The sequence below is a fragment of the Corvus cornix genome, chromosome 10 (assembly GCF_000738735.6).
Source record: "Corvus cornix cornix isolate S_Up_H32 chromosome 10, ASM73873v5, whole genome shotgun sequence".
NCBI classification, from domain to species: Eukaryota; Metazoa; Chordata; class Aves; order Passeriformes; family Corvidae; genus Corvus; species Corvus cornix.
This window is the reverse complement of record NC_046340.1, coordinates 2,517,501-2,541,153: the sequence shown is the minus strand read 5'-3', so window position 1 is coordinate 2,541,153 and position 23,653 is coordinate 2,517,501. Positions and strand designations below refer to the sequence as shown.

The following is a 23,653-nucleotide window of genomic DNA, read 5'->3' as shown; positions in this document are numbered from 1 at the left end:
GAATGACCCAAACGTCTCTGCCCCGGGGTCCTTTCCCCGGGCGCCAGCTGGGGCTGTTATAAACGGAACCAACTCTCCGTCAGAACGGCTCCCTGCCCACGACTCCGGCAATAAACCTGTGCCTTCTGAGGAGGTCTCAATTTTTTAAAGAGAATGAGCTCTCGAAACAGAGCGGGTGCCCGGGCACCCGAGGGAAGGCTGCCTGGGGAAGGTGCTCGGACAGGAGAGGCGCCCGCGCAGCCCTCAGGGCTATCGTGACACTGCCGTGAGGCGCAGCTCGCGGGCACATGACGTCACCCCGCGGCCGCGCGTTGCCAGGCAACCGCCACGTCCCGCTGTGAGATGGCGCCGCTGCCCGCCGGCGGAGGCCCCGCCCCCCACAGAGCTCACACTGCCATTGGTCGCCTGCTTGGCCAATCAGCTCGCCAGACGCGTTCCCGCGAACATGCGCGCCTGCTTTCAAACAATCAGCGGGGGCGGGCCTGCCCGCCCACCCTTCCGCGCGGCTGGGCGGGCTCTGTTGCCGGTTGGTGTTCAGGGCTGTCAGTCAGCGCGGCTGAGGGCGCTTCCGGTCGCTCATTGGCCCTCCTGGCTGTCAATCAGCGCGGCGGGCGCGGGCCGGGTGTGATGCGGAAGAGCGGCGGGCTCGCCCCGCTGGTGGCTGTGGAGGGCGGGCGGCCCCGCTGGTTCTGGTGGGTTTCGCTGCTCGGGTCGCGCTTTTGCCGCCGTCTGCGGCGCTGGAGGCCCCGCGGGAGGCGCAGCGAATAACGGCAGCATCGCCCGCGCCGCCGCCTTGAGGGGCCTGAACTGGCGGCCGCCGAGGTCGCCCCACGTCCCTGGGCTGCCCCCGGCCCGTCCGGGTCCGGCTCTCCGGGGCTGATCGCGGCTCTGGCGGCTGTGCCCTCTCGTCCGGCTGCCACTGCTCCCGGGGCTGGGAAGGGCTCTAAGGAAAGGGGACAGGGCCGGTGGTCGTGTACAGCTGGTGCGGTCTGGGGAAGGTGCTGCCTCAGAGCCTGCTGTGAGGGGATCGCGGGGGTTGCCGGCGGTGCGCAGAGGCCGTAGCTGCCTTGTGGGGCCTCCTGCCAGCTCGCTTGGAGGGTTTCCTTGGACAACAGTGGGCAAGAAGTCCTTCAAGCATTATGAAGTGACTTTTAAGTTGGATATAATGCTCTTGTAATGTTACATTATACGAAGTGAGGACTTCAGCATGTGCTACACCTGTGTGCTCAAACGAGTATCTGTTTATCAGGGAATAACTTACCTTGTAACCAAACTTATCTTGTAGACCAGCACTTACACACAGTAGCTTACTGTGAACTCAAACTCACTGCTCAGTGTAGACAAGCCCTTGAGACTCAAGAGTCTTTTCATTAAGCAGTGAAATCTGGAACTGACATGATACTCTTCATATTTCCGTCATACTTGTCCTATTTTTCCTTTTGGAGCCGTTATCCAAGTGCACAAAACCAGCATACTTTCAGTCTTTAATACAAAATATAGTTATTCTCTAGAAGACTACGAAGCAACATGTAAAAGTGGGGATAATTGTCATTATGTATCGCATCATATGTATACTGTACAGTATTAGAACTTGCAGAAAATAATGTCTGGTTGTAAGTGAACTTCAGAAATTATATAATAGCCTATGAAAAACCCAAATAATTGTTTTAAATGCTAAATTCTTGGAAGTGAGTAGGCTTGGATATATGAGAAACAAGTAAGAAATGTGCAATGACTGTTTAAAAAATTATATTTTTGTGTATGGTTGGCTGAGTATGATGAGGATGGTGCTTTTTGATTCCTCTTGTATTTTACTCACGTGTGATGTTTTCCTGTCCTGTGGTAGGTTTTGCTGGATATACAAAATCAATATTAGAAAACAATGTCCCTTGACTTTGATAGTGGAGCTCTACAAACTCAACATGAAGATGAAGACTATGACCAAGAAGATTATGCAAGAGAACAAGAGGTGAAAAAGAATTAAGTAATTTCATCTGAAGTCTTGTGAATTTAGCTTCTTCCTATCTTTTAAGTGCTTAAAAAGAAAGAAGAAGGTTTATGTAGTCTGGTAAGAGCAAAAGAGGGTGCAGACTGTGCCACTCTTGAAAAGCATAAGAAATAAAGTTCAGGTGTGTTTTAGTTGTGGTGGTATTTTTCTCTGTTTGTGTCCAGTTGTTTGGTCCAGAGCAGACCACTAATCATTGCAGTGATGACTTGTTGAACGTAGTGACACTGACTGGCAAGCTCTTATCTGGATTTCCATCCAGTTTTCTCAGAAAGAGCATGTTTTGAATGTCCACTACCTCTCTTGGCTGGAATTTAGAGAGGAAAAACCTTGGTATGATTAGTTTGCAAATCATTCTTTGAAATTAGTCTGTCCTGGGACATATCTACCACGTGGCAGATATACCTTGTTCTGGTGCAGCTCTTTTCTTAACAAGAGTTTGGCAGAAAAACCCTTTGGTTGGTACTCTAGTCTAGTAAACATTCTGTGGTATAAATTTCAATGTGAATTTCAGCGTTGTAAATTCTTCCTTGAAGGAAGAAAATTGGGATTTTGTGCAAGTGGCCTACTTTGCCAGGTGGTTTTGGGCTGAACTTGTATTAATTCTTCTGAAGAGCAAATAATGTATGTTATTTGTTGTGTTTCAGTTGCAACAACTGTTGACAGACCTTCCCCATGATATGCTGGAGGACAGTGGAGACCAGCTTTCCAGTTTTTCAGACTGTAGCATTCAGGAGACTGAGGAGCAGTAAGGCATTTGGCACCATTTTTTTTTATTATTTACATTATGCTTTCAAGAACAGAGTAAAGTCTTGGTTGATGAGGTGTGTAAAAGCAATCCAGGTGACAAGGGAGCTGGAGTGCAATTTGCAGTAAACTAGATGTGCCTTAATTTAAGAAATGATGGTTTGTTTTTTCCCTGGAATGATTAGTACATAGTTAAGCTGCTTGTGTCTCTCTAGGTCACATGAGCCTGGGAAGCATGATGGAAGGTGGAATGATCATCCATTGATAAGTGATCCTCCAAATGTAAGCTTGTATGAGCAGGGATGTAATTACTGCTTGTTCATAAGAACATGCTAAATATTGTTTAAATTCATTACAGAAATACATGTACGTGACAGGTTTTGGTATTTCTTTGAAGTATTTCTAATGTGAGGGCTGGTAACCTCAGAAAAGGAGGGCGGGGTGAAATGAGAGTTTTGAGAGAGCAGTTCTAAACCTTGTATCCATTCATAGGGCTATGAACAAGGACAAAATCTGTACCCTGAACAATTCTTGTGTGACCAGCAAACTGATCTCGTTGAAAAACGTGGGAAGAATTGGAATGGCCTGCATAATGATGACGAAAAGGAACATTTATATGATGTTAAAGAAGATTACTGTGGCCAGAATGGTCAAGATGATGCTGATGATGTGTATCTTGGTAGAGATGGGTTTAACTCTCCAAGTTGCTACCAAGAGAACAATGTGTATCATCTTCCCGAAAACTTCAGGCCTTATCCAAAAGGCCATAAACCAGAATTTAACAATCAGCAAAATAAAATAATAAGTTTTCCAGATGATCCGAAGGAACATCTTAAGGTATGTCAGAAGCTGACATGTTTTTCTGTCTCTTTGAAAATTTTCACAGGTCTTTAAGTATTGGTAGTAATATTTCTGAATGCCTTCACTCTCTGACAATCAGTTCAAACAGTGATGGGAGGCTTCTGTAGCCTGTTTAAAAAAATGAAATGTGAGTAATTGGATTTTCATATGTTTGTTATGATTTTTTTTTCTTTCTTTTGTTGCCTTGCTAGAATTCCATGAGGTAGAATGAATGTGATTCACTTAAGTGTGTGCTTAACTCTATTGAAGTTAACACTTCACTGCTCTTCTAAGGTGGAAGCTTTCATGAAAAATTCTATCATGCTTCAATGGTGTGCTGGATTGGAGCCTGAAAATGAAGAGCTGCTAGAACTCTTCTTATTGTCAACCTGTAAAATGAAAAATATTTTCACTGAGCAAGGCTATAGTTGTGGTTTTAATTTATTTCCTCTTATGTATGTATTGTCACAACAGCAGTTTGTTGCATCTGATGTTGTCAATGGCCAATCCCCGGAATCTTACAAAGTGACTTATAAACCGTACCAAAATGGCATTCATCAAAATATTCCAGGAATCCAAGAAGGAAACAGAAGAAATGAAGTGTTTGAAGATTTGCAACATGAATTCTTGGGCAATGATGAAAGTAAGTGTTTGCTGCTTAGACTTGAAATAAACTTGTGTGAAGAATTCACTGGAAATCAGTGATAGAAAACATGTTGACTTCAGTAGTTTTTCAGTAAGAGGGCAACTAAAAGTATGTTGATGTATATAATCTTTTATATCTAGAAATTACCTTTTTTTGATCAGGGTATATGAGTTTCAGGCTATTAAAAACATAGTTCTGACTGATGAGACTGAAAAATTATTTCTGATGGCTTGATGTCAGATCTTGTTGGCACTTTCTCTTTCCATAATATTGGAAAATAACAACTCACTGTACCTTAGGAAGTGATGCCACGTTGGGCTTTTCTGTCAAGTACACTTCAGATGACAGAACTACTTCATTAGACATGTTGTAAATCTGTAGTGACCACAGGTCTGTGAGTTCACAGCATGTCAACTTTTATCTGGGCTTGCTGTTAGGTTGGAATTGTGTTGGTAGTTCCCACAATCCTTCAGCCATTGCTGCCAGAGCAATTTGTGTGATGTGGATTAAAAAACAAGATTTTGTGCATCAGCAGTGAACTTAGCACTATAAAAAAAGAGGTATCTTGGAGCAGGAATTACAGTGATGACTTTCTTTGTGTCTGTGCTGACTTGTCTGTATGCTATTTGAAATTTGGCAGATTCTTCAGAAAACATGCAGATTCTTCAGCTTCAAGTTCTAAATAAAGCAAGGGAAAGACAACTGGAAGAACTTAATGAAAAGCTAGAAAAGAGTGCACAGCAGATTAGGTATTTGAATCATCAGCTTTCAATGGTCAAAGGTAAAATGTTTTGTGCTAATTCTTAGATTTTATTCATCTCTAGTAACTTTTTAAATCTGAGACTTTGATTTTGAAAGTGTCTTTGAAGGTATTTATCATACTTATGAACTTGATTTGGGACTATACGCACCTAACCCTCTCCCTCCAAATATTGTTCTAAATCAAAATCTCTGGATTGACTGCATAACTGTCTTAACTTTTACTGTATTTTCAAGACCGGTGTTGTCTTCCAGAGTCCCCACATGTGAGGCATCACAAATGTACGGAAAAGTGAGAAGTTTGCCAAAGTAGTCTTTTAAAAGTCAGAAAATTAAAAAAATTAAAAAGTCAGCACCAAAACACCCACGCCCCAGTAGGAGAAGTGGACATTTATGAAAAAGAAATCTATTTTTTTGTGCTCTCTGGTTTAACAAGCCATTTCATAGACTGTATGTATAGAAAATCTCTTTCAAAAATTATAAAATCGGTGGTGGAGACTGATGATTGTCTTAATTTCCCCTTTCTTATAGGAACAGATGAAAAAGAGTAGTAAACTTAGAGTGTAAGGGAGGATGTGAGGTCCTCCTGCTGCCGGGGTGGGGCTTGTACCTTCAGGACCCTGCTGGAAACAGTATATTGGAGTGCTCCCTGCTGCCAGGAGGAGACAGTGGTTGCTGGATGGAGACTGAATGTTTTTGTTCAGTCTTCTGTTGTCCACAGTATGAGACAGAGTGAATGGTTCTGTAGAGCAGGTACTGAAAGTTATGTTGCATGAGGTTCTTGGGTGGCTGGCCATGGTTCTCACACTATTATGTCTCTCTCTTCAGATGAAAAGGATGGTTTGGCTCTTAGTCTTCATGAGTCTCAGAAACTCTATCAGAATGGAAAGGAACGGGAACTGCATCTTGAGGGTCAAATCAAGGCTCTTGAAACTCAAATTCAGACTCTTACTACCAATGAGGAGCAGGTACTGTGCTGTATTTTTAGACTGTTTATTGTGGAAGACCTCTACAGTTAAATGTGTGGTGTGTTTGCATTAAACAGAAGTGCTAGTCTGTTAAAATGCTGCTCATGATCATTGCAAAATACCTGATGGATGGATAAGATTCATTGGTTGAAAATACTTTTTATTAAAACACAGGCATTATCTGAGGACTTTTGGCACCTCTTGCACAAAAAACATTGAACTGATGTACAGAATACTGGAGCAACAGTAAAATATATTTAACTAGGAGCTTCTCTAATGCTGTTCCTACAGATACTGAAGCAATCCAAAGTGGCAGAGGTGGCCATGGAAAGCTTGCAAAAGCAGCTGTTAGAGCTTCAGCGGTCAGATGCCCTCCAGCGAGCCAGAGAACAGCATGAGGCCATTATTTCTGCACTCAAGCAGAAGTATGAACAGCAAGTACTGTCATTAGAGCAGAAACTTGATACTACAAAATCTGCACTCCGAGAGCAGGTGAGAAATTATTTTAGGATGCTGAGTACCGTACTGGGGAGACTGTAGAACTCCCCATGTTTCCCACACTGCATTTCTTGACCTACAATTCGAGTAACTCCTTCTGGAAGCTGCTAAAAAGTGGAAAGGAAAGTCTCAGCATTATGAGGCCTATGAGGTATGTTTTCATAAACATCTCCAGGCAGTTGCAAGTTCAATTTGTGAGTTTGTACACAGCAGATGCAGAGGAGGCAGGAATTTATTGTCTTAGTTGCTCTCCTGAGCTTTCCTTCTGTGCACAATCTTTTTTTGAAAGAGTTCTGCAAATAATTCTGGGAAAGAAAAGGACTAATTAAGAAATAATGTGATATTCTTGCAAGAGAAAAACCAAGAAAAACTCTTTATTGAACAATCTGTTGCCAAGATTTGGTCTCAAAATGCTGAAGGATGACTAACCAGTGAACAGCAACTTTTATTTTAGAAGTAAGGATTTAAAAGTAGAGAGGGAGGAAAAAGCTGTCTTTAGGATGGAGGTTGATACAGATTGTATCACATGGTTGTAGACCTTACTGAAATTATTCTACTTGATATGTCATAAAAATTCATTACACTATGAGAAATATTCAAGCAATGTATTCCAGGCAGGTCTTAATAAATTGTCCTCTTATTTCAAATAAAGAAAATAAAATTTTATTTGTCTCAACATACAAAAATAGATGGGTTGTATCTTTGGAAAGGTAACCAATGCTTGATTCTAAACACAATGCATTGCTAAATTTTTGTCTGTTAGTACCACAACAAAACTTACACAACTTTGTCTCTACTGTAAAATATATGGTAGCATGTTTGGGGTATTTAAAGAGGGAGATCTTGTTTTTGAGAGAATATAGAAAAGTCAAAATACAAGGCACTGGGCCTCCCAGGTCTGTGTAGGTAACCAAGTAATGTCATATAAATGTCTATTTTGTGTATCCTGTGAAAAAGAAACTACAGTTTCTCTTTTACAGGGTATTGGCACTTGCTAGCTTGGCTTAAGCTCACTTAAAATAAACTGAGTTAAGCTCTGGCTTGGTATAATGTGAAGGCTTGATTTTTCTGCAGTAGACTAAGTGTATGTGATTAATTACAGGAGATAATCTGATGTGCTGAAAAGAAACTGCTCTAGGAAATATGAAATGATTCTCATCCATGTATGTTTATATATGAGTACAACTACTGTCTCCCAGTGAAAACTGAACTTTGATGCTGTAAGAGGTCACTTGTCAGCCAAGGATAGTGTTTGATCTGTGATTGATTTAGTTGTCCTCTACCCCTCTAGGTATCTGATTATTTTTCTCCTTTCTCCTGTATGTATTGACTTTTTCTGTATCTGAACCTGTTCTAGATGGTTAAATGTTTGTAACGTGAGTAAAAATATTATCTTCCTAGAAAGAGCTTTGCAAAAATCTAGGAGAGCATGTTAAGCAACTTGAAAAATTGCTGGAAGAAACCAAATGTGAAAAAACTGAAATAATAAATCGACTGACCAGAAGCCTAGAAGAGAGCCAAAAGCAATGTGCAAATTTACTGCAAACAGGTCAGCCTTTTACTCATACTTTTACCTTTCTTGTAGAAATGCCTTCAGTTTTTCTAAGTATGAACTTGCGTATCAATGTTTCTATGGAAGTGGAATCAACATCAAGCTAATTGTGTTCTAGACTGTTTCCTATGCAGTGGATTACCCAGACTTAAAGTTAAGTCTAGACTAAGATGTAAAGCCAAATAAAAATAAAAGCAAACACCATCTCCAAGCCCCAAACAACAGTGATTAAACTGTTTCCATAAGTACTTTGTGCTGCATTTGTGTAAACCTTGTTTCATACTGAGCAGCAGTGTTTGGGAGCAAACTACTTAGGTTTTGTATTTGACTTGAATTGCCTTTCTAAATTCAGATCTCAATGAGAAGAATTGTTTTGGGAGCTGGAGGCTGATCTTGGAAACCTCTATCATAGGAATAGATTCTGAAATATTTTGCAATTTGTGTGTTTGGTTTTTGCCTACCTTTACACATTGAAGTCTTTTGATAGTAATGTATTTAATAGCTGTTGGTGAGCTCAAGGAAATAGAAGCAGTAATGTCTATTGCCAGAATCAACACTGCCATTTTTAACAGAGATCTTTCTTCAGGTTAGTCTTTCTTGCATATTTATGACTTGCTCCTTTTCTCCCTTGTCTTTACTACAATAGGCTCAATGCAGGAGACAAACCAGTTACGGTTTCAGTTGCAGCAAGCTCAGTCTGCACAGATGATAAGCAACAACATGAACAAGGCTTTGCAGGTTAACTAATTTTATTGACTATTTTATGCTTGAATAAAATGTTTTCATTTGATGGGGGGTGGGCATTATAACTAAGAGGTTGGTGGTTGAAACACTTTAAATTTTGGGGGGAAACAAGCACATCATCTTTGGCTACTTCATCTCCCAGTGTTGCATGTTGGACTTCCTCCCTCCCCACCAATTAAAACACAGTGGGGCAATTGTATTGGCAGAGATCTGATCTCATACTTCTGTCCAACCTGCTTTTGGGAAAAAAAAGAGTGTAAATTCAGTGTGCTGGGAGTCTTGTAACTTAATTAGGAGATACCATGTTATGAAGTTTATCTTTTGTCAGCAAAAGGGAATGCTAGAAAGCCCTCTGTAACGTATGAGTGGAAGTCTGTGTTTCCAATTCAGTTCATATATTTGATTTAAATCTGTTATCTTGGAAACTATGAATCCTACTGAGTACTAGACTAACAGCTGTTTTTCCAGGTGTGTACTTTTCTGTTGTCATCTTTTTTACTATACAAGGGCAGCAGGAAAGCAGAAGAGCAAAAGAAATAATACTTTATAGATGAACTGTAATAAGAACAGTAGGGAATATTTCTTGTATATTTTAACTAATTTGTAGTTTTACCATATGCTTTGCTAGAGGTATCAAAAATTAAAATAGAAATAAGTTAATGCCAGACAATTCAACTAAATGCAGCTAAATATAGCTATATTTAGAGGAAGAGCTTAATGTATTTGTTTTCTTTGGAAGAGTTATCATGGGCTTGATATGTTGGCTTGGAGTCTCTCTGGTCAGTGTAATTTTTTTTCTGTCTCTTCCTTTCAGGAAGAATTAATGGAACTGAAAGAAGAAATAGCTTTGTATGAATCTGCTGCCAAGCTTGGGGTATTTTTGAATGATGCAGGTGGAGAGAGGCATATGAGCCTGGGTGATTCCTATGTAGATCTGGGAATTAAAAAAATCACAGGGGAGAAGCCAAGATTCTGCAGGTATTGAGTAATTCTTTTTGAAAGAAAAATTTTAAATCCTCAAGAAATTATGCAAGTTGATGTATAAAAAATAGGGTCCTACTGGATGAACATACAGGTTTTTGATGGATACTTGAAATACTCCTTGTATTGCCAGGTAATCTGAGAAACAGAAAAACTGTACTAATACCATAAATTGGTTGCCTAATTGCTGCTTGATAAATCTTCAGGTTTTATAGGGACTGTATTGCTGTTCCTTTAATTGTATGAATTATATTCACGGATGCTTTTTTTTCTCAAAGCCTCCACATAGTTACTTAAAGCTAAAGCTGTCTTGTACATCAACCAGTTGAGTTGTTTCAAAATACTTCACATCATGTGAGAATGAATCTTTTGAGGAAACAGCTGAATTAACAAGTTCTCTGTAAATTAATTGCAACTTGATGAAAAAGCTTTGATATTCATATCCGCTTGTGCTTTTTACTGTTACATCTTAGACATCCTGGTATTTCTTGTAGCATTAGTTGCTTTTCTCTTTGTTACCACTGCCTTTCAGATAAATGTGTTTTGTCTTTTAAATACTGAACTGGTTATGTCTTTTCTGACAGTGCAATACAGAACAGAGACATAGATAAAGAACTCTCTAAAGATGAAATTATTGTAGAATTAAAAGCTGAGCTGGAACGTTTATTGAGCAGTAATAAAATGAAGAGAAACCAGATTACTCAATTACAAAATAGTCTTCAAGATTGCCAGAAGACACTAGAGGAATACAAGCAGTTGAAAGCAGAAAAAGCATCAAAAGATTCAGAGGTTTGTTCTTTACACTTCTTTAAAAGTCAAGTATCCCTGGGTTTTGGTGAACAAAACCAGCATTTAAAATTCTTATGAGAGTAGGTCAAAAATTTATGCATAGCTGAGTATTCATAGCAACTCCTGTTTTGTATCTTTGATTGAAAAGAAAACAACTGAATAGCAGAACTTGGGCAGCATATGCATTATTAGGTGAGTTGAAAATGATAACTTACATGCTTGAGAGTGCTTAGTGGCCACCTTGATTTTGTTAGAAATAAATTTCATTGGAAAAAGTTGGTTTTCTTTAGCCAAAAGGACCTTGTAATTTCTCTGAGAAAGCTGATAGTACCATTAGCTTATACAAACAGAACATTTAACAGATTGCCTTCAGAGGGCCTTCATTAGATCAGCAAGGAATCTCCTTGATGCTGCATCTCTCTTCAGCCCGTTATTGCCTTCCCTCTCTAAATGGATCAGACTTGCAGTATCTGTACATGGTGCCATGGATGTGGGATAGGAATACAACATATGTGAAAAGTGTGCTCTCTGTTGGATGACTGTTGTCATTCAGCTTGTAAGCACAGCATTGAGTGTGTGCTTCTCCAAACCTTCATGATACTGAGTTTTAAGAATTCATCTAGAATAGCAGTGATACGGTTATCTTGCACTGCAATAATTTCCTGTTCTTTTATTTTTTTGAGTACAATTTTTATTTGACAAATCTAATTTTTTAAAGCATTAACTGCTAAATCATTTGTATCTTGAAAGATATCATCTTAATTTTATTTATTTTTAGCCTGCCAAAAATTTGAAGGATGCTTCTGATAATCTAAAGGAAGAAGTTTTGAGACTCAAAAAGGCTAATGAAGCTTTGCTACAGGAAGTTGAGGTAAGACAGAGATGCTGCTTACCACTACAGGAAAAAAATACACAAAAAACCCCCACCCTGTGCTAAAACCTGTGAATAGGAAAGGTTCTTACAACCCACATATTACTTGACCCTTGTTTGTCCAGGCCCATACTTCAACTATTGAAGAACTGAAGGAAAATGAGGAAAAACTGAAAAGCTTAAATCAAGACCTCTGTTGTCAGATGAGAAAGATGGTTGAGGATTTTGATCACGATAAGCAAGAAGCCATTGACAGGCGAGTCTGTTAACTTTTTTTCAGTTTAATTTGTGGATTTTCACCCTGCACACGTGATCTTGTTCCAGCTATCAGGTACAAGAAGAGGTCAGTGTTCTAGGTAGTTGAAACCAGGTATCTTTCCTTTCTTGAAATTGTAGGTGTGAGAGAACTTACCAGCAACATCATGAGGACACCAAAGCACATTTTGAGAAAGAGCTGATGGAGAGGTTTGCTGCAGAAAAGCAGCGGCTTGTTCAAACTTCTGAAGAGACAATCTCGCAGTTAAAGTAAGACTTACCATTATTTCCATTTTTACTGAAACTTTCATGCTTCCTGTTTGACCTTCACTGCTAGTTATACTTATTTTAAAGCTGACTTGCTGTCCTGTGAGTATGAAGGCCAATTGATAATAAGTATCTGTCCTGTGAAGGGCTAATATAGAGGAGCTGAACAAAGAGATGACTGCAGTGAAGGAATGTTACATTGGAATTTGTCAGGAGAAGGACACCTTGGAAACCACTTTAAGACAGAAATTTCAACAAGAGCAGCAGCTGAAGGAAGAGAAGGTACAAATGGAAATGCCTATAAACTATATAATTTCACACTGTTTTCAAGATGTAATATTAATAAGTGTATTTAATTTTGTAAATGTTTGTGGAACATACTTGAAAGACATGCAGCTATATCAGAAAGTTCCTACATATGACTTACTGGTTTTTAAATTAAGCTGGTGTCATGTCCTGGGCTTGAAAATATTGTAGAAGTAACTCTTTCCAATAGCTGTTTGTTTTCATGTAGTGATCTTCCATAATTCTGACTTCTGACGATGCTGAGTCAGCCGTATGACTTTCAAATTCATAAGATATTTTCAAAAAATCCTGAATGATGATACAAGTTTACTTCTCCCTTTATAAAACTAAAAAATACTGTGGCTTTTTTAAGTAGTAATGAATTCAGACTGATTTGATTAAAAACTTTGCTTTTCTGAAGATATCAGTGTGCAGTGACTAAAGTAGATCAACTGTCTGGGTAAGAAAGTACAGTAAAGAGGTGCAGCTCAAAGTATGAGGGGAGTAAAGATGCTTGATAGGAAAACTTACTTTACAGCAATAGCCTATAATAACCTCTGATATAATATCTTAAAACATCTTTTTTTGAGAGTTGAATCTCTTGTCTAGGTGTCCTCAGTAAGATCAGTGCACGGGCTCTAGAGAGTTAATCATGTGTCTCATGCATTCTCATCACTTTGTACCAGAGCAGTTGCTATGCCTTGGAGAATACTTCATTTATTTATTTTTGGTCTAGCTCAAGAAACAGCTTCTAGAAGAAAAAGAAGTCTCCCTTAAACTTCTGAAGACTGAGCTTGAAGAGGAACACACCAGGTCCATGATAGCAGCAAAGAAGCAGTGGCTGGAAGAAAAAGAACAGCAGGTTCAAGAGGAAGTTGCATTAGCCAAAGCTCACTGGGAAAAGGAGGAAAAAGAGGTGTGAAACTTAGATCAAGGAATTTCAATTTTTTTTTGTTCTTTTGCTGTTTATTTTCAGGAACAGAACTTAATATGGTGTTATTGTGCCATTGGAAGTGGCTGTTAAAGATCTGTCATTTTAAAAGCCTCTGAAGAAGTCATTGGGTATTACACATGTTTCAGATTTTTAAAAAATCCCAAAACCTAGATCTTGCAAAGTGAGAACCAGAATACCCTGAATGTCACAGCTGGTAATATGCTGGAGTTTTCCACCCTGATCTTTGAGTTAGCAGTTATGCTTTCTGTTGTTTCACTCAGGTATCATGTAGAATCCCTTTGTGTATCCTCTCCCATAGAAGAAAGCTGTGATGAATCACCAAACTCTCTCCTCTCTGTGCATGGTTTTGTTCTTCTGTTAAGGAATATCATTGGTGTGAGCAGTGTTTCATTTGCTAAACACCAGTGAAATCTGTTTATTTGGACACTGGGGAGATTTTCTTAAAAAATATTTTTTTCCGTAGAATAAAGAACGAGTCTTTGCCCAATTAGAAAGAGAATGGCAAAGTAGGCTGGAAGAAATGAGAAGAACTGTAGTTGAATGTAATGACTGCAGCTGCCAAACTGACCCAGTAACAGTTGTGGATGAAGTTTCAGCTAAAGAGTTAGAAGGGACTGTGGAAGACCAGAGGCTGCAGATCCAGAAAGAAAATACAGCCTCTGAAGAGGCCTTAAAAGAATTTGAATTAGAACTGGAAAATAAATACTGTAAAAATCTTGCCAGCCAGGTAACAAATAATTGTTCTGTCTGCCTGGAGTCTGTGAAACTGCTGTGTCCAACTAAGTCACCTAAAAAAACCAAAAGTGGACTCTTCCACTGACTTCCTCTTAAGCTTAGTGGTTGATATTTGCTGTATTAGAAATAGAGGTTTTTTTTAAAAGTTCTGAAAAAACTCTAGCATGTAGCTTGTTTTTCACACTGTTAAACAAGTTTTGCAGGAGTTTTGAACAGAACTGAGCAACACTGACTTTGATTTTATGCCATTTTGCTAAAAATAAATTTAGTATTTGTCATTTTGACATCATTTTTGCATCAAGAAATACATCAAGTACTACCGGTCTGATTCTTTTAATTTCTGTAAACACAGGCAATCCGTAGTGAAGTCTGTTCTTGCACTGTTACATGAAAGTAATTATAAAAATGTATTCAGTGTACCTACCTACCTACTGAAGTAAGATTTTTATCTGTTTTAAGGTAGATGCAGCTTTAACCCAAGCTCATTCCAAGTGGCTGCAAGAGTACAAACTAAATCTAAAGATAGAACAAGAAAAATGGGAAAAAGAACACCAAAAGACTACAGCAAAGCAGGTAGCCCAAAATACTACTATATGTGTATTGATAAGCAGTTATGTCTTCCAGATCCCATATATTACTGAGGGATGAATGTAGACATAGGCTCAGGGAATCACAAAGGAAAGATGTTTCTTGTGTACTCCGGTCCACACCCAGTTTTTTGCCTATGTAGGTTTAATTTTTATTAAATAACTTGACAATATCTCCAATAGATTTGTAATGACTCAGAGTTATAATTTGTGCAGCTGTAAATGTGTACATATGTTTATAATGACTGTGTTGTACATTTGCAGTTAGCCCTGGTCCTCTCAGCTGCTGAGGAGAAATGGAAGAAAGAGTATGAAAGTACAGAGAGATCTGGACCAAGAATGAAAGAACTCGAAGAAAAGATAATTTCTCTGAGGAAGGAGTTGGAGCTAAAGAAAGAGGAAATCCCTGCAGCTGTCAAAGCAGAGCTAGCAAAAGCCCGTGTGCAGTGGAACAAAGAAAAGCAAGAAGAAATTCTGCAGATACAAGAGCAAAATGAGAGAGACTACCGATCATTCTTAGATGATCATAGAAACAGAATTAAAGAGGTCCTTGCAACAGCAAAGGAGGATCTTGCAAAGCAGAAGAATGAACTCTCCATTCAGAAAGAGGCAGAAATAAAGATGTTACTAGACCAAAAGCAGCGAGAATGGGAGGCTCAGGAAGCCAAGAGACTGCAGGATGAAATTAATCGGTATGAGGAGAAGACTCTGGTTGAGCTGGAGTATTTGCTGAGTGAAATTCATGAAGAACTAGTCAAGTGCACACATAGTAAACATTCTTGGAAGGACAAGTGTTTTGACTCTCATGTTCAATTAACCAGTCAAGGCAAAGAGAAACTGAAGACTTGTTTACAAAAGGCCTATAGGACCACAGTTTGCACAATTCTGGAAAAGAAAGAGCGAGAATGGAAAGAGGTAATATTTCTGGAAATTATAACTGCCAGTCAGGAAAGGGATTTGGGAAGTCAGTCAGGTTTGTTTTCTCCAAAATATCCATGTAATTGTGGGAAATATAAAATTCAACGTTTGTGTTCATTGATAAGAGTACTGTAACACTAAAAGAAGGCTAAATCTACTATTAGCAAGCGAAAAGTGAAGGGATGTAGCCATGACTTCTTCAATCTTTAAAGAAGGGAAAGTCAGGTTAGGACTGTTATTTATGCAAAGATTTGTAAATTAAGGAGATGAATCCACTGATTAAGTTTGGAAGCCTGTTAAAGGCTCCTTGTGATCTCTTAGATGGGCTGTGATGACAAAACCCACCTCAGATTTTTGCATAGCTGCAAAATCCAGTTTGTAGTGGTGATTGGATAGTGATTGTGGATCATGTTACGCTTTTTTCCCCTCCTCTTTATACAAATAACGATGAAAACAGTAAATCCTTTCTGCAACTTGCCTGCAGTGGATCAGTTTGTCAGTTATTCAGTTCTGTCTTGGGAATAAGATTCTTGCTTATTTTATTGTGCCTCTAGGAAATCTTTTTCAGTATGCCTGCCCAAATGAGGAAAGATGTCCTACCCTCTTCTAGAGGAGTTTGGGGCTAAGTCAAATCATGTCCCAAAGCCTTTGTTTCTGTTGTTTTAGCAGATCCTTCTTCTTGCAGTGCTTATGCTTTTAATAAGTTTTTTGCTATGGGGAGCATCCCACCGGAAATGCCATTGCCACCCAGCATTTAGTAGCTGGGGAATTATCCAAGAATAGGACAGACAAAATGTCTTGTTTTTCAAGAGAAGATGGGATGTTACCATTTCTTTAGTGTCAGTATATTTCTGTTCAGCAAGTGGGCCTTAAATGTCTTCATGTCACAAGCCATATCCACAACAGTAAAGAGAGCTTTTTTCCCTTGCCTTAGGCACCTTCTGCAATGGATATGAAATGCCTCTTGGTAAACTGTTTAATATGCCTTTGAACCTCAAAACGTTGGTTGGCTTGATCCACCTTACCTAGTGAAGTCTTTTTAATTTCCTAGTAATGTCTTCCCTCTTTAAAAAGCAAGTTATCTTCAGCTATTCAGAGACAGGGTATAGTTCTGTAATCTTAAGGGCTGCTGACATTTCTAAATAATACTCAAGATATTCAGGCAGTGCTGTTGCAATCATCTATGCTGAGTTAAAACTTCTATATAATAGAATAGATGTTTTCTTCTCTGTTTGACTTGTAATCTGTGGTTCTACTACAGGTTTAAAGTACCTATGTTAAAGTTACTAAAGCTACTTGGTGGCCAGGGTTGGTTGTGGTGTGGAACACTTTTTTTGCTCTGTGTTGGGTTTTCAGAGGGTGTTTTTCAATTGCAGAAATATGAAGAGCTAGTGAGTAATGCAAATAAAGAATCATGCTCTTACCCGCAACATGGTGCAGGAGACACTGGGGATGTGGCAAGACCTCCTGTGTGCAGTGTTGAACACCAAGCAGAAGCACAAAGGAGACTGAGAACACAAACACCCTTGCAGGAAACTGGAACAGACAAAGGTACTGGGTTTGATCTTAATCTGGCAGATTGCATATCATCAAATTAAGCTTGTTAGTAGCAGTCTTTAATAGTCAATGTCCTATTGATGACCCCAATGCAAAGTTAGTTAATTAGTGAATATTTGGGTGACAGAGGAAGATACAGTTCTTCTGACTGTAAGGTTGTTTAATATTGCATAAGCCAAGTTAGTCACAAAGTGCAACAAATGGTACTGGTCTCCAGTTTACTGATTTAATGCTAGGCTTTGAGGTTTCATTTTATCAAATGCTAGTAGCTTTCTGCTTTTTAAAGCCATTCTTCAGGAGGAAAGGAATAGCTGTCTCAGCTGCTAGAGGTGTGTGTATTCTTTGGGGGTTGTTAGCACTGAAACCTTTGGAGTATATAACAGTTCATATGCTAGGCAATGTTGACCATGGTATGTAGGGCATGGTCTGAACTATGTCTTGTGAATGGGTAATACTAAATTGGAGCTTCGAAGATTGAATTATACTACTTGCCCTTGGCATTACACAAGACAAGGAATTCTGCATTCATGTAAAAGATGCTATTGTGTCAAGAACTTGCTTGACCTGGCATGGTAGTTTTCTCTGGTTCTTTTGGTCAAGAATGTAGTTGAAAAAGTGTGAATCCCTGGGTGGTGTTTCTCTTCCTTTGTTTTTCCCCTTCTTCCCTTTCCCCCCACTCCCTGTGCCCAGTATGTACTTTAGCATTGTAGCTCTTCCCAAGGCTGTCACGTGTGCTATGGCAAAACTGGAGACAGTATAGATGGGAAAAACTTCATGGGAGGGACAGATGTCCCTGAGGCTTTCTGTTTAGTTTGAGTTCTTACGCAATTGAGGAACATAAAGCAGCAAAGCCCAAGAGAGTGTTTGGCTCTGTGCCTGTAGTGTGGCTTGAATTCCTTCAACACCAACTTAACAAACGGTCTATTAGCACAGAACAATACCAGCACTGCAGTGCTCCTGTCTCTAGAGCGCCCTGGCCTGGCTGTGGGGAGCAGCCCTCACTCCCCTGGAAGGAGCCCAGTCTTTGTGTATCCCTTAACCAGACTCAGCCGTGTGTGAGGCATTCCAGCTGGGACAGTTTCCTTCAGCTGACTTCAAAAGACCCTGCTTGGCTGTTGTTTTTTTGTTTTTTTTTTTAAAAAAAAAGATACTAAAAATATTTTAAAAGCATTTAACCTGCAAGTCTTTTTGCTGACTGAAGAACTCAGATCATCACTTATGGAAGTACATTGAGGCTGTGAGGGCTGTATGAGTTGATAGATGCTGCTGACCTTCTGGAGCAGGGTACCAGCCTCTTGTGATTAGTTTAATTGGGCTAAAATGTTATATGCTTTCCAGTGAGAGGAGGACTAAGTAGAGCACTGAAAATAGGTTGGGCTTGATTCTTTTTTTTTTGGTCCCATGTTGATGTATAACTTTTAGCAATTACTGTTGCAAGTCAGAAATGTACAAAAAGGAACCTTGGGTCTCAGGAAGATTTCTGCTGCAAACACTGCTGTCAGGAGCTTGAAAAAAGAGAGGCTGTGTGCCAGGACTTGACACGAGAACTAGAGATGGCCCACAAACATCTTCAGCTTGCTGGGAAGGAACATTAAGCTAAGTCAGAGCAAATCCAAGGTTAGGATTGTTAGTCACCTAAAGACAGCTTTGATTCCCTCATCTGTTGCATCTTTTAGTTTTCAGTGGATACTGGGGTTTTGGTTATTAACCTCAAAACAAACAAGAAAACCTCTCACCACAAGAAACCAACAAAACCAACCAAGTTTTATCTCGTATCTTTCTACCTCAAAGGCACAATTGCTAACCCAAAAATTAGTAATTCTTTTTCAAAGTTTGTCAAAGCAACCCTTGTTATTTTTTTGTCCTGTCCTTTCTCTACAAGGACACTTGATATCTCGGTTTAGTGTTAGTAGTGGCATATGAAGGCTTTAAGCTTATTTAATTACTGCTATGAGATGACTTTTGTATTCAGACTTCATTGAGGTGTGTTGGGATCGATTCCTATCTGCTTGTTACTGCAGCAGCTATACTGCAGCTGGTGATGCTTTGGGACATTGGCTCTTGGATCGGAGGCAGCAGTTATTACATAAACATCTCCTGAACTTGAATTTAGAGAAATGCAGTTGGATTATGGTTCATCTTTTTTTTTAATAGAAAATGAGGAGGTTCTAAGAGCTCTAATTGCAGAAGACTCTGAGATGAAGATGAAACTGAAAGACCAGGGATCACCACCAAGGTATTTAAAAAACTAAACAAGATGATTTCTTACTTTGGTAAGATATAAGTTGCTTTTTTGTGCAGTGTTATGTGTATGCATTTCAGGTCACTGTCAAGGGGAGGCATCTCAAAACCCTGTGCATCCTCTGACTCTGTGAAAGGTCTGGAAGAAATGCGTGCTCACTACATTAAAGCTGTGAGCAAGATTAAGTGTAAGTACTAAAGTCTTAGCTAAAAATTTATTGGAGGAAAATAAATTAGTTTGTTCCTTCTTCCTTCAGCCAGCTTGGACAGGAATCTGACAACCAAATCACATGAGAAGTAAATTTTTCCATCTTATTAGAGTGACTGTGAGAAATGGAATTGTCACCCTAAATTCAACATGTAATTGTGATGGGTGAAGCTTTGTTTTACAATCCTTGCTTTGTTGCACTGAATTATGTCTTTTAAAGTGGTAAAGTGTATTTTGAGAACTGATCTTTTTCTCCAGAAAAAAAACCTACCTAGCCTGCAGCTTGTTCTGAGAGAAACTCTGCTTTCCTCTTGTGCTGTGTCCTGCCTTCTGGCTTAGTCAGCAACCTTCAGCTGAGGAGAAAGGATTAAGTGTAGCACCAGGTTTTACCTGAGTGCAGCAGGTCCCCACATTCCAGCTGTGTGGTCATAGAAATGTTTCTAGACCCATATTTTGCCACCCAAAGTTCCTCCCAAATCCCTGTGCCTGGTGTTTTCTATTGCTGCTTGAGATACAGAATCAGACAACGGAGTTCCTTTCTGATGCTTCCTATTGACCTGCTCTGGTTTGCCCTGGCATTCCTCCAGTAGGCAATACTTGGCACGAGGATTTGGTGCAATGTTGGCAGGTAAACCCACGCCCTTGCTGACTTGTTCCAGGTCTGTTAGGCAATCCCAGTTTGTGGTGTTGGCTTTTTCCCCATTCTGGGGGAAAACTGGTACTTATAAAGTGTGTTTTGTAGGTGATATGCTTTGTTATATCCGTGAAAGTAAGGAAAGAGCTGCTGAAATGATTAAAGTGGAGGTTTTAAGAGAGCGCCAAGAGACAGCACGGAAAATGCGCAAGTACTACTTGACATGCCTTCAACAACTGCTCACTGATAATGGCAAACATGAAGGGTAAGTTCAAGTATGTTTGGAAATGACTGTTGGCTTTGCAAGAGGTGTGTAGATGTTAGTCTGGTGTTTGTCCACCTTGGAGCAGACAGGGCCTGGCCTGAAGTCTTGCCAGGCCAGGTTGGCACCAGGTCACTGCTGAGCTGCCTGGGACACTGTCCTTTCAGTATTCTCTATCAATAACATTGCCTTGAAGTAAAATGTAAAGTTGAATTACCCTTAAACTTGTTTTTGTTTTTCTCCATGTTCTGCAATTCTTGACAGAGCTGAAAAGAAAATCATGGATGCTGCCAGTAAACTTGCTACAATGGCTAAAGGACTCGAAACGCCTCTTCGGCACATTCCCCAGCGCAAAGCTACCCGCTCAGGTGTGCTGGATTCTGTGGTCCTTCTCTTCTTGATCATACTGCTTTAATGCATATTATGGAAATGTAATGGAAATGCTTCTCTTCCAGTATTATCTTCAATTATCTATCTCTTTCCTTCCTCTCCTAGCTCTACATTTAAATTCTGATCCTGGAGCTGAGCGCTCCAGAAGAGATTGTGTGCTTCGGACTAGGTCACACCATATGGAAAGCAAATCATGTAGTGAAAGCAGTGCTGAAAAAGCCACTGACAAAGTTGTCCAGAAGTGTATTCCACGTGACTTGAAACAGCAGTTTGATGCAACACAGACCAAAAGTCAACATGTGCTTCACGAAACAGTGACTTCAGATATTCAGAACAGGAATAATTCTAAAAATCTGGATGGTGCTTCTAGAGGTGTTTTACCAGAATGTTACTCAAATGAAGATGGAAGAAGAGAAAAATATGGCCCTGTTATAAATGTAGACAAAGGACCTTTGTATGCTGTGAGTAATGATGATGCTCCTCCATCTGCTGGTCAGGTAACACTACAGAATATGCAAGTACTCAGTGCTACAAATGGCCACACCGGCTCTGGGCCAACTCATCACATGCTTAAGAGCAAGAATGGAAGAACAGGCTTGAAAGAGGATAAATGTATCCAATCATGTGGAAAATGGAGAACTAAGTCTAAGCGAATTCAGGAATTTGATTTTAAAGACACTCCAGAAAGAGATGAAGGAAGCAGCAGTGAATGGAGTTCTGAGAATGGCAGCTTGCATCTGGATTGTGGTGAAATGCCTCTCTTGTATCCTCAACAAAAAGCCAATACTAATGTTCAAGCACAGACTGGGTACTGTGAAGAGTTTCCTCATGTCAGGTCATTTTCCCCTGCAGATGAAAATGTTACTTGGAGAGATATTTCTAGTGGCAGTGGCAAGATTCTCAGTACAAAAAGCAGCACAAAAGTTTACAGTAGAGACCAGCAGATAACAAACCCAGAGCATACTTCATTCCTCAGCTCTGACAAATCAAATTCAGCTGTCCCACAACTCAATGCATCATCAGATTCAAATGCAGGAAAATGCTGCAAGAAATGCTTGGAGAAAAATGGTGTGGGATCCCCAGTCTCATCAGCAAGATAGTGATTTTTAATTAGCCTACTTTCTAACTTGAACCAATACCAGCAGTCCTCATTTGAAGGAAAAGATTAACTTGATGTTTAAATAAAAGTGTGATGATTGAGGAAAATCTATTCTACTGTGTCTGTTTTGTGATCCATGTTACATGAACAGATTTTATCAAGTTACTTGAAATATTAATACAGACTTTTGTTTACCTTTGTAATAACAATTTCATAAATGTTTATAGTGCACTAGATACAAATTTATTAAATAGAATCTATTTTTATATTCGATTTAGCTTGCAGTGCAGTGTTTATCTAAAACCAAGCTACTGTAACTTGTGGTCATTTTTTAAATGGCTATCAAAATTCCTTCCGAGCGTAATGAGAGATGTTTTGGGATTTGTTTGAAGTTAGTCTTTTAATTGACTTTTCCATTTTGAAGGACCTCTTGTAAGCCTCTGTTTGTGTTCCCACAACAAAAGCAAATATGCTTGCATTTTTTCATTAAATTATCATAACAAATCACGTTTCAATTATTCTTCCCTTTGATACAGTGAAAAATAGCTCATACTGGGTATAAGAAAGGTATCAATTAGAATGACCATGTTCTGTAGGTGTTTCTTAAATAGTATAGGTTATCAGGATAAACTGAAGATGTAGTAATTTGCCCTCCTGATGCTTAGAAATTTCCTACTTTAAAGGCCTGCTTGCATTTTAAAGAGAATTGCAAAATGTGTCTTTTTTCCTAGACCTTTTTCTTTCCTTGGGATGGCATTTCTTTTCCAGTGATCCTGTGACGAGCAGAGCATTTTGCTGCTGGCTTACGCAGGGGTGATTAAATCACACTTGTTGCAATTCATAGTAATGGGCCAGCAGTTCACAGCTGCAGTAATATGGGAGTTCTAAGCCAAAAGGCGCTGCTTGCTACTGTTCTGTGATATCAGGAGAAGAAAAAAGTCTGACTGTTCTTTCAAAGATGTTCTGTGTGCCTTTCATATGTAACATGTAACTGCTGTAAGGTTGCTGTAAGGTTATTTGGTCTTTTGGAGTTGAACATCAGAGTTCAGTTGGAGAATCTTTTGAGTTTTAAGAGGAAAATAGTACAGAATCTGAAGACAAATGTGTTTAACTTCCTTTATAAAAATGTCCTGCTTGTTTATATTCCAGGCCAACTGGCCAGGCAGAATGCATTACAGCTCTTGGTACGCAGGCCTGGGTTGTGACTTGAGACTCTCACAGGCGCTCTGAGAGACTTCTGAATTTCTTGGTGGCCTTTCATGTGCCCATAAATCCAACCCCACTTCCTCTCTAGTGAGGTGGGGTTTGTCATCGTCAGTGGGAGCAAACTGAGGCCATGAGAGACCGCTGGTGCCTAAACAAACACGGGCCGTGGTTAAGTTCAAGGGCCAAATTCCGAGCTCTTAGCTGAGGAAATAGCTGTGGCCTTGTCTGCAAAGGAAACTTTTTACTAGTTGTCCTCTAAGCCCCAAGTGGAGGCTTTTTTCCTTTTTTTTTTTTTTTTTTTTCCAGTGATGAGTGGCTCTTTCTGGTTAGCTTAAACATTTTCCCAAATTCCACAAGGTAAAAAACAAGCACATTTAGTCCTGTGGAAGAGGTACTTTTACAAGAGTTTGAGCCAATACATCAGATGAATTCAATCCTTGGGCAAGTTCAGAAGCCTTCCCAGGTGAAGATTGGATCTGTAAATGTCCAGCTCTCCTGTAGGACATCTCTGACCATTCAGACAGTTTGGATCACATGGAACTTTTCCAAATATTCCATCTGAGGTGGGTTCAAGAGTCTCTCTGTAGTTGCTCCCCCAAATGCCACACTTAGCAACAATGTGCAAACTGCTTTTAAAATTCTAAAATGTAACTT

The 23,653-nt window shown here is 39.6% G+C and overlaps 1 protein-coding gene across 3 annotated transcripts; it reads left to right on the top strand.

Annotated features, from left to right (window-relative positions):
- The first annotated feature begins 611 nt into the window (after positions 1-611).
- On the top strand, positions 612-21,904 carry CEP152 (centrosomal protein 152). Of its 3 annotated transcripts, XM_039557879.1 has the most exons (27): positions 612-692; positions 1,847-1,969; positions 2,653-2,753; positions 2,968-3,034; positions 3,245-3,589; positions 4,067-4,235; positions 4,879-5,019; positions 5,826-5,965; positions 6,257-6,457; positions 7,865-8,012; positions 8,662-8,753; positions 9,574-9,737; positions 10,325-10,529; positions 11,308-11,400; positions 11,526-11,656; positions 11,797-11,925; positions 12,069-12,204; positions 12,944-13,123; positions 13,626-13,889; positions 14,357-14,470; positions 14,749-15,399; positions 16,779-16,953; positions 19,114-19,195; positions 19,282-19,388; positions 20,151-20,307; positions 20,569-20,672; positions 20,800-21,904. In XM_039557879.1, the coding sequence occupies exons 2-27, from the start codon at positions 1,883-1,885 to the stop codon at positions 21,792-21,794; spliced, it is 5,178 nt and encodes a 1,725-aa protein (XP_039413813.1). In that variant the 5' UTR covers positions 612-692; positions 1,847-1,882; the 3' UTR covers positions 21,795-21,904. The 3 variants fall into 3 exon arrangements, with proteins under 3 accessions (XP_039413813.1, XP_039413814.1, XP_039413816.1); XM_039557880.1 differs by lacking the exon at positions 13,626-13,889; XM_039557882.1 differs by lacking the exons at positions 13,626-13,889; positions 14,357-14,470.
- The last annotated feature ends 1,749 nt before the right edge of the window (positions 21,905-23,653 follow it).

Excerpts from the sequence above, each read along its gene's own strand:
- CEP152 (XM_039557879.1), top strand. The coding sequence starts at position 1,883 with ATGTCCCTTGACTTTGATAGTGGAGCTCTACAAACTCAACATGAAGAT. Across the intron at positions 3,035-3,244 it reads TGATAAGTGATCCTCCAAAT|GGCTATGAACAAGGACAAAA; the intron begins GTAAGCTTGTAT and ends ATCCATTCATAG. Across the intron at positions 11,401-11,525 it reads CTTTGCTACAGGAAGTTGAG|GCCCATACTTCAACTATTGA; the intron begins GTAAGACAGAGA and ends TTGTTTGTCCAG.